Source organism: Zerene cesonia, chromosome 25 (assembly GCF_012273895.1).
Source record: "Zerene cesonia ecotype Mississippi chromosome 25, Zerene_cesonia_1.1, whole genome shotgun sequence".
NCBI lineage: Eukaryota > Metazoa > Arthropoda > Insecta > Lepidoptera > Pieridae > Zerene > Zerene cesonia.
In genome coordinates, this window is record NC_052126.1 from 2,247,659 (window position 1) to 2,263,156 (window position 15,498).

Here is a 15,498-nt window from a genome sequence, read left to right on the forward strand (position 1 = left end):
AAAATCAAGCACGATTTTGTAACTTACAACTTAAAAGTCTGTATTTCGACATAATTTTGATTTGCTATTATAATTATTTAAATATTAAGAAATGTTTTTTGACAATTCATGAGAGGAGCCTTCAAAGATGGCCTTTAATTTAAAAAATGCCAGCATAAATATTGTACAAATATCATTTAGTTATTAATTAAAGTAAAAATACCATGCATGCATATTTTTAGAACTACACCTCTAAACTATAGTGGCACTTACGAAATTTAGTATTACAAGATTAAATAAATAAGATATTTTTAGATGTTTTGTCCCTTAATTTCTCCAACTCGAGATTTGAACCTAGATTATTTAACAAAATTACCAAAAGTTTTAAAAATCTGTCTAAAGTTATTAAAATAGTATAGTATAAACCATCAATTACTCATAAATCAGACTGTTATATGTCTTTTTCCCACAGATTAACTATCATAAGCAAGATGGAAACGAAAACTTCAACATTTTTATTCAAAATCATATTCTTTTACATAATTTCCCATATACTCAAATCAAAAATGCGTACAAAAAATCCAAGTGTTGTTATACGAAGACAGTTTTTTTGGTTCAAAAGTTAAGTGATCTAGGTTTCAAAGCGGTTTTTCTCAAATACTGATGAGCCAGCATTGTTAGGTCCAATTGGTCTTGTGTTTTGCCACACGCGAACGTTTCCCATTGGTTCTCCGTCTGAAATTACATATATTGTTATTGTGTTAAAATTGTCTGCATCGTGTTAGACAGGGCGCCACGAAAGAAGTCCTACGGTGTAGGGTATGAAATAAATTTGAGGGGTTTATCAGAACTAGACCAAATTTAAATGGGAATCACACGGAAGGCATCGGTTTTCATATAACAAAGAATCATCACAATCGGCTCACCCAGTCGAGTTATAAGGTCACAAAAAATACAGTTTAATTCAACCTTTTTTTGAAGCCGAAGTTAAAAATAACACGTATTACCTTCCTAACTCTGTGTGAATCTTATATAAAAAAAATATGGGTTCTACTAAATAAAATATGAAATACTCAAAAATATATGTGTAACCATACACTTCACACACCCCCGTTACCAACTGGATAATAGGTGTTAAATAACTGATAGAAAAACCTTCATTCACAATATAATAATGTTATAATTGTTCACTATATTTGGGATATTCTTGCAGTAAATAAAGAAAAAACATCCATACTCAACACAAACAATCAAGTGGTATTTCTTTATCCCTTTTCACGTCGTTTTTCCCCAGCTCTGGATGTATGAGATGTATTTGGATGAAATAATACAACATTATTTAGGACTACGGGACTATTTGAAATATACAGTGGTTTTTTCTCTACTCTCTCATTTTATTCTCTACTCTCTATCAGTTTTACTATAAGTTTTTTTTTACGATTATATTTTTTATTTGACTGCACTTTTGGCTCCACTAGTCGGATAGACCGATAAAGACAAATATTTTTTTTATCCAGTTTTATTAAAGTTAATATAATATAAGAGTCACGAATTATCTACTAGAGAATAAAAATACAAACCAGTATATAAGACGGTTTCTCCTCCTTAACTTCCGGCTCTTGGTCGAACTTGATGGATCTCACAGCTGATTTCTTCACCACTAACGGTTCATCCGATTGACGACGACCCTATTATATTATGTTTATTTTATAATTGTTGAAATGTAAAGCTTATAAGTAGAATGTTCTGGAATGTTCCATATGTGTTTATGTTAATGTTATATGGTGAAAACTTTTCCAGAGAAAATTACAGAATTTTTCTTAGATGTTTCTCTTTTTATTTCCCTGTTTGTATACCTTATACGAGCTAAATATATTTTTATATATATTTGGCCAGTTCTTTTTGGTAATGTGGTAGAGGTAGTCTCGAGGAGTTAATAGATATTAAATTTACTAATGACTCCTATATATGCATTATATGTTGGGGGTTTAAAACGTTATGAGAACCGATTCTAATATATTGTAATGTCCTTTTATCCTTTTTATCCCATATGTTTCGGTCTTGTCTGTTGTTTTGTAGGTATATACTACAGGACAGATAGAGATTGAACCTTACTTTTCTATATACACAGGATAATTTTAAAGCAATATTATTAAGAGAAATTGCGTTTTGTAAGTTTTTAATATTTTTAACGTAGAAACAACTGGACTGATTTCAAAAATTAATTATCCATAAGAAATGCATCTACACTGAGTGACATAGGCATATATGTACTGGGAGTGAAGTCGGGGCGGACAGGTAGTACAGTATAATAGTTTGATAAAAAATCAAGTTGATTGCTGGCACTAGCCTGTAACTGGTATGGTTTTATTCGTTAAAATAAGTGTTTTTCAACTCACTGTCAAATAAGTGTATGTATTTTTATTTCTTTTTTTTTACTGCAGTGGTTAAGGTATTTTCTTTCTTAACCACCTAAGCAATAGTTTTGAATAATATATGATATTATGAAAAGTAGTTAATATCTTTGTTTGCAACTTTTAGAATATTATTAATGTTTTTACTAAAAACACTTATAACTGTGTCATAAGCTTATATTTATTTAAACAGTTTCAGGTATACTACATCAATTGCTTTATTGGCAATGTCATGTACATATTAGTTTGAGCAATGCAAATTTCATAATAATCGGTTCAATAATTGATATTATAATGTATATCAATCAATCAATCAATCAAAAACTCTTTATTGTGCACCTTTACAAGAAGAGTAAAAAACAGGATATAAATAAAAACATAATATTAACATGAAGAGCACAACAGGTGTTTATAATACGTAAAGGCTGTATATAATTATGTTTTAATAACATATCTTGTATTCTGACCACACTAAAGCAAAAAAAATTGGCTCCCAAAATCAAAAAAGGTTCTAATTAAGTGCATACTTTTCGGGAATATTATATGTTATTCATATATATATGACAAAATTTATAGAACGTGTTCTTTTTAAATTCTTAAAAGTAGTAAATAAAAATGAAGTCGAATCATAGTCATTAAACGCACAAAAAATAGTACACTGAATAAATAAAAATTTTGTCAAAAGAACACGTTATAAAAAGGGATAAATTTTAAAAAATTAAAACCAACAAACACTGTGATAAATAACTTTATTGAAATAAACAATGACATCGGACTATTTGGAATTTGGATTGGATACTATCAATATTGACAGCGAAACAAAGTAAAAAGAAAAAATAATACAAAAACATAATTACAAAAAAAAAATCATTACAGCTATAGAATAAATTAAAACAATTTAAGACATAAATTAATAACAAAAATATACAACAAAAAATAAATATGTTTTTAAAGTATCAACACTGGTCTGTCAATATTGTAGGAAAGGTGTGGGACAAGGTAGGAATAAATGGGATCCAATATAATGTCATTAATTTATTTCAATAATCATTAAGTAGCTGCCGATTCAATATTTAACAGAGATAGAAAATAAATAGTTCGTAATTATATTACATAATACGTAGGACATAGCAAATTACAAAGCAAATAGACTTTCAAATAATAAATATAAGGATAGGACAGGTCCTAGAGGATTGTTAGTTTTAAGCTTTCCAACAATTTTTTACCGCAAAATACTTTTATTATTTCCGCCAATATTTTATTCATAAGTCGTTTATTTATGATCATGATATTTATCATGTCTTTCACAATTTTATTAAACGAAAATAAAAAGAAATACCAAATTGGTACGATCAATTCCGTTAAATCGCGTAACAAGTATCAAAATTTTAAATCTCGCAAAGGAAACAAAATTTCAACCCATATAAAATATATTAGAACCTATTCAAACCCGAACTTAAACCGAATAAATAGCCGTTAATACTCACGAAGCTAAACTATAAGTAATACTTGCAACTTAAATATAAATTTGGTGCGTGGTAAACATGAGGTATCGACTTTAACCTAAGGGAATTGACGCTATATAAGTTATATTTATAATTAAAGGAACAATTAGAACTTGTTTTTATTTGTATAAAATTTATTTTCCTTAAAGGCATATCAAGTTATTTATTTTATTTAGAAATTGACTTTTAACGAATTTAAATAAAATGTTTTTCCTCAGTTACAATGCTAAGTCAATTTTCAAAATTTTTGTATTAATTGTTTACTTTATTTCAAACATAATACAAAAAAGAACTTTATTTATTTAATCCAAACTCCATTTTCCTTTAAACTATTCTAAAATACAACTCGTACATTAACGTCCATTATACGTCAAATATAATTCCCAATAAACCTAATTAACCAATATATTAAGAAAATTCATTTGATGAAACGTTCATCTTTGGTCGCTTATATTAATTTCGTCATACGTTAAGTAAGCGCTTAAACAAAAAAATTTCAATCGATTATTCATCGATTTCAATCGAGTCAACGTTATAACAATTCGAATAAGAATCGATTTTACCGAAATATACAAATTTCAATTGATCATTGATTTTAAGACGCAATAAACTAGTCCGATATTGCTATTTGCTTCATTCAGCAAATTTCATTCTCACGTGTGATTGATTAATTACATATTAGTAAATATATAATAATCGTTGTACAAGTCGTCATTTTGTTTCTCGCTATCCGTATACGCGGTGCTTTTCTCCATACTCCACCATTGATTTTCCTTTTCGACTTCATTATTTTTCGCCATTTTATTTGTTAATATTTGATCGATTCTCGACGTAGAGGGTTTTTGGTTAGTTACCTTATAGATATGATCCACTAACGCGTTAGCTAGAACCTCTTTGGGCGCTATAAGGTTATCGCATGCTAGATCACTACTGGTTATGGTCTTTAGTCTATCGGCGTTGAGCCTAGCGAAGCTTCTAGGCGATTCGACATTAGTTATATTCCTGAAGGGCGTTTGATACTCGTACATTAAGCTGGGATCTAGGGTGTTAGGTTCAGGATTAGTAGGGATATAGGACCTGTGTTGTACCTTGTTTTGCGTGATAACGTTCTCTATCTCCATTTCCTCGTATTTCATCGGTTCTGGTGTGTTCTCCGTGCTGATGAGGCTGTGGAGGCTCGTCGATTCTTCTAGAAGGGAATTCTTCACGATCGAGGGTGGTGAGAATAGCACTGAACTGTCGCCCGCTAGCGTTTTGCTCTGGAATTAAGGAAATAAATGGTCAGTTTATATTTTATTTTATAAAAATAAAAATAAAAAAATGGTTGCCTGTAAAGTCGGTTTTACGGGCGAAGATTTTACGTGACAACGTCTTTTTCTCGGTAGAATATTTATTGATATGAATATTATTAAATTGCACAATAGGAACAAGGAATTGAATGAAAATAAGAATTGCACAAATTTTAACTATAGAAAATATATTTTGTTTACTAAAAAGACAGATACAGAGACACAAGCACGCGCCGATTCAATGCGCCTAATTCTCTAGTGCTGCGCGCGCGGCGGACCGATCATAGTTCGGTGACTCATCGTAACGTTACCGGGCGTTACACTTTTTCATGAGTGACTCCGAGCCGCAACCTAATTTAAGACGTTGTCACGTCAAAATATTTGTCTAATTTCTCTTAGATACTGTTACAGGCTTTGTTTAATTGTGAAGCAGAGTAGCAGAGTATAGATAATCTATCATAATATATATTTATTAACATAGGAATCTTATGGAGTGCAGAGATGAATCAACATACACTTAGCAAAGTGCCAACGGTGTCTCTAATATAAAACACAAAACAGAACTCATATAAAACGATAGCGTTTGAAAATTCTCCGAGTATAAATTAAAATTAACAAATTCCATATACTGCGGTATCTATCACGTGTTAACATAGAACTTTATATAGAGACAGTATATTAACCCATAATCCGTCCCGGTCTGCTCTAGCTGCTACTCTACACATAACTCTATCACGCTCTATAACGCTCTAGCAGCCACTCTACACAAAGTGTAGCACCAGTATCTCCAACACAAGGCACACACTCGGACTCTAGTGACAGATTCTGCTTGGTTCCATTCTATAGATCGCTTCTATACAGGCGCATTCTGCTTACAGAACTACTAAGTGCCGTCGCACAATTCCCTGTACCGCGCTACACCCCCTGTACCGCTCTACATGCCCCGTACCGCACACACACGGTACAGCGCTTGTGCCGCTCTACAAAGCCGGTACGCTTGCATTGCGCTACATGCCCCGTACTGCGCTACAGACGCGGCACGACGCTTGTGGCGCTCTATACACACAGTACTACACCCCCCTATGCCGCTCTACAAAGCTACGCTTGTACCGCGCTGCACGCTGCAGCACCCACCGGGGTCTCGAGCGCGAAGCAGACGTCGGGCACGGCGTGCGCGTGCGCGTGCGGCGTGCTGGTGGCGGCGCCCCAGCTGTGCGCGAGCGCCTTCCGCGCGCGCTTGTGCGCCGGCACGTTCTCCTTGCCGCGGGACCCGGACCCGATGCCGCTGTCGTTCACCTGCTGAGCGGGTACAGTTAAACATCATACCTTTTTTAATTTTCCAATTTGTAACACGACTATCCTTTTATTTAGAGCAGCACGATAATGTCAGTAAAGCAATTCTGTTCTTTTTCGTATGTCTGAAGGTTTGCAAGCTTCACTACTCATGACAAAGCTAGCTGCATAGAGAATTGTTAATATCTCATGAAGATTTTTATATAATAATAAATAATGAACTAGTTCCCTATCCCTGCTTGGTTACGGTTATAAATTATAATTATACAAATGCAGGCAGTGACAAATCTAACAAACAACCCCATCATTATAATCCATTCTAGTGTTTTTGAGTTACAACTTGTGTAAAAGTGAGGTTAGCAGATTCTTTTTCTTATTCAAGGATTTGGATTGCAATCCGACCAATTATTCCATTCCGAGTTCAAACAAAAAACTCTTTAGTTCTATATTATCACTATGTATGCTTAAATATTTAAAATTACGCAACAGATTTTTACCTACTTTTTTAATACCTATTTATATGTATAAAAAAGTGAAGTCCCGTGTATGAGGCAAATGATGTACATCTGTTTCATTAATAAATTTTTCTTTAGGGACAAGTAGGTGATCAGCCTTCTGTGTCCTGCCAGACCGAGACATTTTTTTTTGTGTCCCCACCGGGAATTGGACCCAGAACCCTTCGGTTCTACGCTCACGCGTTAACCGCTGTACCAAGGAGGCGGTTAATAATAACATCTATTTAATTATTCCGAATTTAACGCGTGCGAAGACGCGAGCGAAATCTAATTAATATACATGAATAATAGACATACCTGCACATCGTTCTCAACATTGGACATAGCGGAGTCGTTGTTAGCACTCTCTTCCCTTTGTATCATTTCAGTGATGTCGGCCACCAGCACGCCCGGACTCGACGGTGAATATTTGAGGCCAGATTTCTTGCCGATCTCCGCCATTGCGATTTTGAAAGGCGTTGGTGTTCTGGAATCATATAACATTTGTATTAGAAGCGATGATAGAATATATTCGAAATTTACCAGTAAATTATTACAAACTCGAAACAATTTACATTATTTAAGAGATAAAAATATAATTTTTAGTTTTATAGCATTGAAATACTTCATAAGAGATAAAAGATATTTTAAATAACTACAACATATTTAAAACTTGCTGAAATTTTCTATATATGATAAAAATTATTTATCACCACTGAGAATTGATACCAGAAACACTCAGTTTTACAAAGCCACTGTACAAAAGAGGTATTTTTTTTAATTATAGTTTAATGATGAACTTACTTAGGTGTATTCTTTAGTTGTGTTCCTCCCGGTGTGATATTAGCGGGTGTGGGTGTATGTAATAATGGACTTGCTCCCCATTCCTGAAATTTTGTGATATTTTTATTACAAATTTGAAACTTATTGAGTGAAATTATAAATAATACGTATGTGTAGTCATTACGCCTTGAGTAGTAACACAGTTCTCAAAGATAAATAAATTTTCCTTGGTAATTATAAGCTAAATAATTCAATCTTATTTTAGGTGTTTTACAGTATATGGTCGTTAAAGTGAAGAGAAGCCTAATTTAATCTTTATTTAAAATAATTAAGAAAAGTACAGTTGACGAATTTTATATACTAGCCGTCCACCTCGCCCGTAGTATATATACTACTAAAGCAATTGTAGTCCATAGCAATTCAGCTAAATATCCAACAGTGAAAAAAAAATTGAAATTGGTGCAGAAGTTCCTGAGATTACCGAGTTCAAACGAACATTCTTCAGCTTTATATTATACTAGCTGCGCCCCGCGGTTTCACCTGCTTAAGTCCGTATCCCGTAGGAATATCGGGATAAAAAGTCTATATGTTATTCCATTTGTCCAGCTGTCTACGTACTAAATTTCATTGCAATCGGTTCAGTAGTTTTTGCGTGAAAGAGCAACAAACGCACACACATCCTTACAAACTTTCGCATTTATAATGTTAGTAGGATAGTAGGATACATAGAAATGAGAACAACACTTACCTTATTAACGGCTTGTCTCAGTGGTGTTGAATCAAAGTTAGGGAAGGACAAAGTAGCCGGAGAGTTAAGGAACTGCGATGGACTGAACGGCAAAGCTTTGATTGGAGTCGCACCTTCTATTGACTTCACGTTCTCGGTCCAATTGTTCTGAAAGATAATTTGTTTTTGTTATTGTAATTTCATATTTTTAGATTTAAGAATATAAAATTGATAGAAGTGGTGATATTGGTTTGTAATATGAATAAAAATGGTTCATTTCGTTTGAAATATTGAATAAATGCATTTTAATAAATTAATTATGGCTATGCAAAAGATTTAAAACACGTTTATTTTCAGTTATCTATAATGATGATGCATTTATAAAGGTTAGCATATATGTATATCCCTATTTGATAAGGAATACATATTTTTTTTTAAAATAAAGTAACACCTATGTTATTCATAACATATTAACCACCAAAAAGTAACAATAACCACACTAAATCTCATCAAAAAAGATACGATACAAACTCACATGTACGGGTTTTTTATTCTTTCGCCTCAAAATCGGTGGCGGACTAGATTCAGTTAGTTTCTTCTTGGGCGATGAATATACAGATGGTACTATTATTTCCTTGCTTGGTTCTGTACATACCGAGTATGTTACTGAAAAAATTATACATATTATTATTTTATCCAAAAAATTCAAAATGAGTGTAGCATACACAGATTAAGTACTTTTAATATCAACAGAATTTATATAACAATACTTCGATAAAAGAGCTATGTATATTTATACTTATAATTTATCAAGTACTATCGATTTTTACTACTTATTTAAAGAAACATGATTTTAGAAGTAACAAAACAATGGAATAATATTAATGAGGCATATTTTTAATAATACGTTAATTAAATAAAATTAATAAGGGATTGGTTGACTCACCACTGTTTTGATTATTATTAGTATTAGACGACGCTTGTGACAAATAACTTTTTATTGGCGAATCCATCGGCAATGTTTCTATATTCACGAATCTGGAACATATTCAATATAAAATTATTATTTACTGTGTACCTACTACTTTTCTATACTGTATAATTATGTATTACTGTACTATTATTAAGGCCTATGTCCCAGCAGTGAGAATATATATAGACTGATGATGATGAATTATTTATTTTCTACTAGTTGTTTCAGCCGCGTAAGTCTGTATTCCGTAGAAATATCGGGATAAAAACTTTTTACCCCGATATAATAGGCAATTGCCTGTGTGTTATTCCAGTTGTCCAGCTATCTACGTACCAAATTTAATTGTAATCCGTTCAGTAGTTTTTGCGTGAAATAGTAACAAACATACACATACACATACATCGATCCTCTCAAACTTTCGTATTTATAAAATTAGTAGGATATTTTCAGTGAGAACAAAGCTTCATTTACATATCCTACTCTTTTTTTCTTTAAGCAAACGTTACACTTATCATAATATCTTTAGCAATCTCATTTACACAATTGCTCATTTTAAAAACGATTCAACGGTTTCCAATAACAGTGGCCACACGCTCACCTGTCTTTAAACGTCTCTTTGAATTATATATTGATTATGTTCTGCTGTTTGTTTGTCAGTTTGTTAACTTTTACTCTTATACTAAGTAGGATTTGCTACATTACTCACTTAAACGGTGATTCAACGATTTCGATATCAGCGGCCACCAACCCGCCTCTATCCGGAGACTCTCTGCCCTGTATACTCTGTACGCTTGTTATATTCTGCTGTATGTTTGTCAGTTGGTCCTTCAGTAACTGCCGGAAGTGTAATACTTGTTTGGAGGGCGGCTGGCTCGTTGTCGATGAGTTGCTTTGGATTGACTCGTTGAATGGATCTGACCAATTGCTCTGGAAATGTTAATTTTGATTGAAATTATTGTATGTTTTGAAGAGCTAAGATAAGAAATTCGGCACAATATAGTACAAAAATAAATTACGTTATTAATTATTAATAAAACATTATTCTACAGTATGTTTAGATGAAATGACTACTGAAATAAGCACAGCACATACAACGTACAATGTAATAGTAAGCAGTAACAAAAAAAAAACAACAAGCAGAAACATAAAATAGACGCCGTGATCAAGTTACAGGAAATATTAAAATGTTTTTGATAATTCTTGATTTGTTTTTTCATCTTTTTAAACATTGCACAAATGTTTCTACTAATAAAATAGCAAAATTGATATCTAAATGGCTTTATGTCGCAGAGTAACAATGACTCAAAAAAATGCTTATTCATATTGTTAAATTTATTATCAAAAAATAATTGTTTTGCTTCTAATACTATTCCTTCAGCAAGATAAGTAATTTATGTAAAAAAAACCAAAAAATCGCAAAAAATAAAAATCACAAAAATAAAAAAAATCACAAAAAATTTAAAAAAATCACAAAAAAATAACAAAAAAGAACCAAAAAGAAGACGCAAACTAACATCATTATAAGCAACAGCGACTTTATCACTAGTGGCGCCCAGCTCGAAGCGCTTCACCTTGGCGTGGCGGCGGCGCGCGTCGAACCCGTCCATGTCCGGCTCGTACTTCCTGCGCATTGTCGAGTTCCAGTGGTTCTTGATCGCGTTGTCGGTCCTGCAAGCGGACAAATGCTTATTGTTATATTAAAATTACTTTTTATCATTTAGAGTTATGGAAAATAGATGTTGGCCGATTGTTATTCATACCCGATATGCACACAAAATTTCATTTATAGCCGTTTCGGGGGAGGAGTATGGTAACTAACATTGTGACACGGGAATTTTATCAAATTTCATTGCAATCGGTTCAGTAGTTTTTTCGTGAAAGAGTAACAAACATCCATACATACATACATACTTACAAAATTTTGGGTTTATAATGTTTAAGGAAGGATTATCTTTTAGAAAATAATGAAGTGATATCTCATAATAAAAAAACGCAACGTTAAATGTTCTTGAAATTTCAGTCAATAATGGAATGCGTACAATTCTCACAAAAAAATGAACTGCGATTTACCAATTAAACAAAAATGAAACTGTGTTTATTTAACAGCGTACAATTGTTAAAATTCCAAATTGTATGTGTCCCCTGGTAATTTCTAACAAATGGTATACTCAGTACTCATAGCGTTTTATTTGAAATCCCACATGAAAATATTCTATTATATCTCTGATTTTACCACCTATGAATAGACCAATTTTGACAAAACTATACTGGAAAATTTCATAACTATATTATTTAATTAAACAACTATTAATTATTTTTAAATAAATTTAATAACTATATTGGAAAATTTCGCCTGAAATTTAGGTGTTTGAGAATTTTAATATACACTAAATTACCTGCCAGGCAATAATTTTGCGATCTTAGCCCACTGGTTGCCCAACTGTTTGTGAGCTTGGTAAATAATCCTGTCCTCATGTTCTGTCCATGCTGTTTTCTTTATTGATGGATTTAAGTGATTGTGCCATCGCTCTCTGAAATGATTTTATTATTATTTACATATAAATTACATTATAAAGTTATTATTTGTTTATCGATATATATTTTAAAAGGTCGTGTATAAATTCGAATGTTTATATGTATGTGATATAAAACGCTACGCAATGGGTGATTGAAAAACGTTTGTATTTATGCATACAAAATAATTTTCCCAACAAAGTTGATAATATTGGCAATTTACTCCAATAGTTTTTAAATGAGAAAATCACTTTAAAATGAACGAAATAAAATAAAATGTTATATATACCTGCACTGTTTCCCTATCCTGCCTTTTAAATGCCGCGCTATTAGTGTCCATTTCTTTGGCCCGTACTTAGCAACTAATTCCATTACTTTCTCATCCTCCTGCAATTAAAATAGATTTTGTTAAAAATAGTATAAACTAGTTATAATACCTATTGCCTATAATTTATTATCTAGTCATTTAATAGGTCATTATTGTAGCAGTGATATACTATATATTAGGCGGAAAAACTCTCTATGTAATAAAATTTAATAGGTAACTATTAACCAATTTTAAATTATTGTTACTTTTAATGATTTTTATTTATTGAAAAACTGTTTTTTGTGTAATTAATGAAGTTACGTAATACTAAGGTATTTAGCAATTGTATACCTTATTTACATTATTTTATGTCATAGCGGGCAACAGAGCTGTTGGTTCCCTGATGGTAAACTATCACCACCGCCTATGAACATTCGCAGAGGCTCAGACATCTGAGAATGCGCTGCCCGCTTTTAAGGCATAAGGCATAAGGAAAGGATTGATGACTGGAAATAAGGAATGGATTGGGAAGGACCAGGAGAAGGAAATAGGCCTCCGGCTCCCCCACTCACCGTACGAAACACAATATCAAGCTATTATTTCACACCCTACCGATACCCTAAGTAAACTACGAAACTATGTAAGGTTTGTCTTTATGAGCAACATATATTTAGTTTTTCATATACTTTGTAGGAAGTAGTTTAATAGAGATTAAACGCTCATTTACTTTGAGGAAGCCACGTTTAACACGAACAAAATATTGATTCGTAACACCGAAGTCCGTTAACAAATTGCTCCAATTTCGAAACAACCAATCAGAATTCGCCATGCATTACAAATATATATTGTTATTAGTTATTGCTTATGCAAAAAATGTTTATAAAAAGCATCGAAACGATGGCATCGTGTGAAAATACGTTACTTTACAAGGTGAACTGCCGCGTGGGTGTGCTAAAAAATATGAATCGAAATCAGCTGAGTGCTCAATGACTAAGCTATCTGCATATTGTTTATTGAGATAAATACTTTAATGCTATTATCATTTGAGGCGCTCGGCTTGTTGCGGAGATGACATTTCCTTAGCCGGTTACGTCATTATGGTTCAAATGTAAATTGTAAAGATGTAAACGATAGATATGAAATAATAATTATTTACGAGCCTTATTTATTATCCAATTTTTAAGTTACTTAATTATATAAGAGAAAAGTTATTACTATATTCTTGCTTTGGTCAAGGAAAGTCTTTTTAAATAACACTAACGGTCTGCCCCGGCTTCGCCCGTGGGACATAATATATAGCCATAGCCTTCCTCAATAAATGGGTTATTTAACACTGAAAGAATTTTTCACATCGTACCCGTAGTTCCTGAGATTAGTGCGTTCAAACAAACAAACAAACTCTTCAGTATAATATTACTATCTGCGCCCCGCGGTTTCACCCGCGTTAGTCCGTATCCCGTATCCAATTGTCCAGCTATCTACGTACCAAATTTCATTGCAATCGGTTCATTAGTTTTTGCGTGAAAGAGCGACAAACGCACAGACATCCTTACAAACTTTCGCATTTATAATATTAGTAGGAAGTAGGATTAGTACATTTAAGTCAAAATTTAATCTTATTCTATATGTTATGTTATACCGTTGTGGTATACTTTCATTTAATAAAATGCTACTGTATTGAAAATTTTAAAGACGTCTATAAAAATACCTTACAAGCACATACTATTGGGTGTAATCTATAGTGATTGTCACCTTCATATTACGACTAGCCTTTGAAAATTTAAATTGTGCCGATAGGTAATTATAAACACGAGTCCATTAACAAGTTATTTGAACATACAAACAGACAAAAAATGTCCTACCAAGGTTAACAAGTGTGTCATGCTAAATACTTCTCGATCTAGATAAAAGCCATCTTATTACTGCGAATACCTATGTACAGGGGCTATCCAGAAAGTGAGTTCCCGTACCCCTTGTGGGGTTAAGGGGTAAATACCAAAATAGGTCCCAACGGGAGTAGAACCCAGGACCCCTCGGTAGGTACTACACTTACGCGTTAACCATTGTATGAAAGAGGTGGTCAGGAATTCCATGTATTATGTTTATTAATATCTGGTATTAACATACATACTCTGCAAGCATTTTTTTTAATTGAAGTGTTATCATGTATTTAAATAGTTTTAACGACGAAAAAAATCATTTTAATCCTCTCAAAGATTATTTATCTATGAAAAAAGATTGAATAGTTTGCAAAAAGCATATTTTAATTATAATAGACAGAGAGACACAGTCAAGATTGTGAGCTAGGAGTGAAAATAAAAAGATCATGTAAAATTAAAATAAATTAAGTTCACAGAAATTTCTAAACATCTATGAAATTAGACATTATCATCGTTCCAACAATAAAAGCTTATCGAGAAGTAATGAACTCATTAAAATGTATATTTTGTTCGCAAGGGCAAATATTATCGGGTTTTTTTTGTCTGGCCTGCTTAAATTAAATTGTATATATCGTAATACTCGTTGAAAACGTCTTACTATCTATATATCCTACTATCTTATTGATATTATAAATGTGAGAGTTTGTAAGGATGTGTGTGTGTTTGTTACTCTTTTACGCAAAAACTACAGTCCCGATTGCATTGCAATTTCGTACGTGTACATCTGGACAACTGGAATAACACATAGGCAACCTTTTATCCCAATATTCCTACGGGATAGGGACTTACGCGGGTGAAACCGCGGGGCGCAGCTAGTTTTGTTATAATTTCGCTCGTAATTTGTTCTAAAATTGAACTATAATAATAGACAAACAATGATAAGAATCGTCAAGATATAATCTTATCTAATGTTTAAAATGACATTACCTACAAACATATTAAAATTGCGTCTAATATAAGCCTTTGCTACTTTACTTATACTTAAAATCATTTTATAAAATAAAAACTTCTTGAGTCCCTTTAATATTGATAAACCCAAATTCCTTGAATATTGAACAGTACCTGGACAACCGAGCTTAGCTCGGTATTTTTTTTTTTTGTTTTGACTTTAATTATTCGCCAAAAAATAGTATTATTATTCGCCAATAGATGTTAGGAAGAGTCATAATAAATTGGGACAGATTCACACAGATTCCAAATATATATATGTATACCTAGTCTTGCCATAAATATTGTAATAAAGAAAAAAGAAAATTGTTAACTGCAAATAACATTTATTA

General features: G+C 32.5%; 1 protein-coding gene across 6 annotated transcripts in view; it reads right to left on the reverse strand.

Moving 5' to 3' along the window:
* Positions 1 to 584: 584 nt before the first annotated feature.
* LOC119836712 (myb protein) overlaps positions 585 to 15,498 on the reverse strand; it is a 44,354-nt gene continuing 29,440 nt past the window's right edge. The window contains exons 5-17 of one of the 6 annotated variants that reach the window (XM_038362145.1): positions 12,261 to 12,358; positions 11,854 to 11,988; positions 10,972 to 11,125; positions 10,164 to 10,384; positions 9,431 to 9,522; positions 9,020 to 9,150; positions 8,506 to 8,652; positions 7,779 to 7,861; positions 7,293 to 7,461; positions 6,322 to 6,486; positions 4,987 to 5,157; positions 1,560 to 1,667; positions 585 to 714 (exon numbers count right to left, since the gene is read on the reverse strand). In XM_038362145.1, the coding sequence (XP_038218073.1) occupies positions 595 to 714; positions 1,560 to 1,667; positions 4,987 to 5,157; positions 6,322 to 6,486; positions 7,293 to 7,461; positions 7,779 to 7,861; positions 8,506 to 8,652; positions 9,020 to 9,150; positions 9,431 to 9,522; positions 10,164 to 10,384; positions 10,972 to 11,125; positions 11,854 to 11,988; positions 12,261 to 12,358 (1,794 nt within the window). In that variant the 3' untranslated portion in view covers positions 585 to 594. Of the gene's footprint in view, positions 715 to 1,559; positions 1,668 to 4,141; positions 5,158 to 6,321; positions 6,487 to 7,292; positions 7,462 to 7,778; positions 7,862 to 8,505; positions 8,653 to 9,019; positions 9,151 to 9,430; positions 9,523 to 10,163; positions 10,385 to 10,971; positions 11,126 to 11,853; positions 11,989 to 12,260; positions 12,359 to 15,498 lie in introns of those variants that run through there. The other 5 variants (XM_038362142.1, XM_038362140.1, XM_038362139.1 and 2 more) reach the window with 5 other exon arrangements.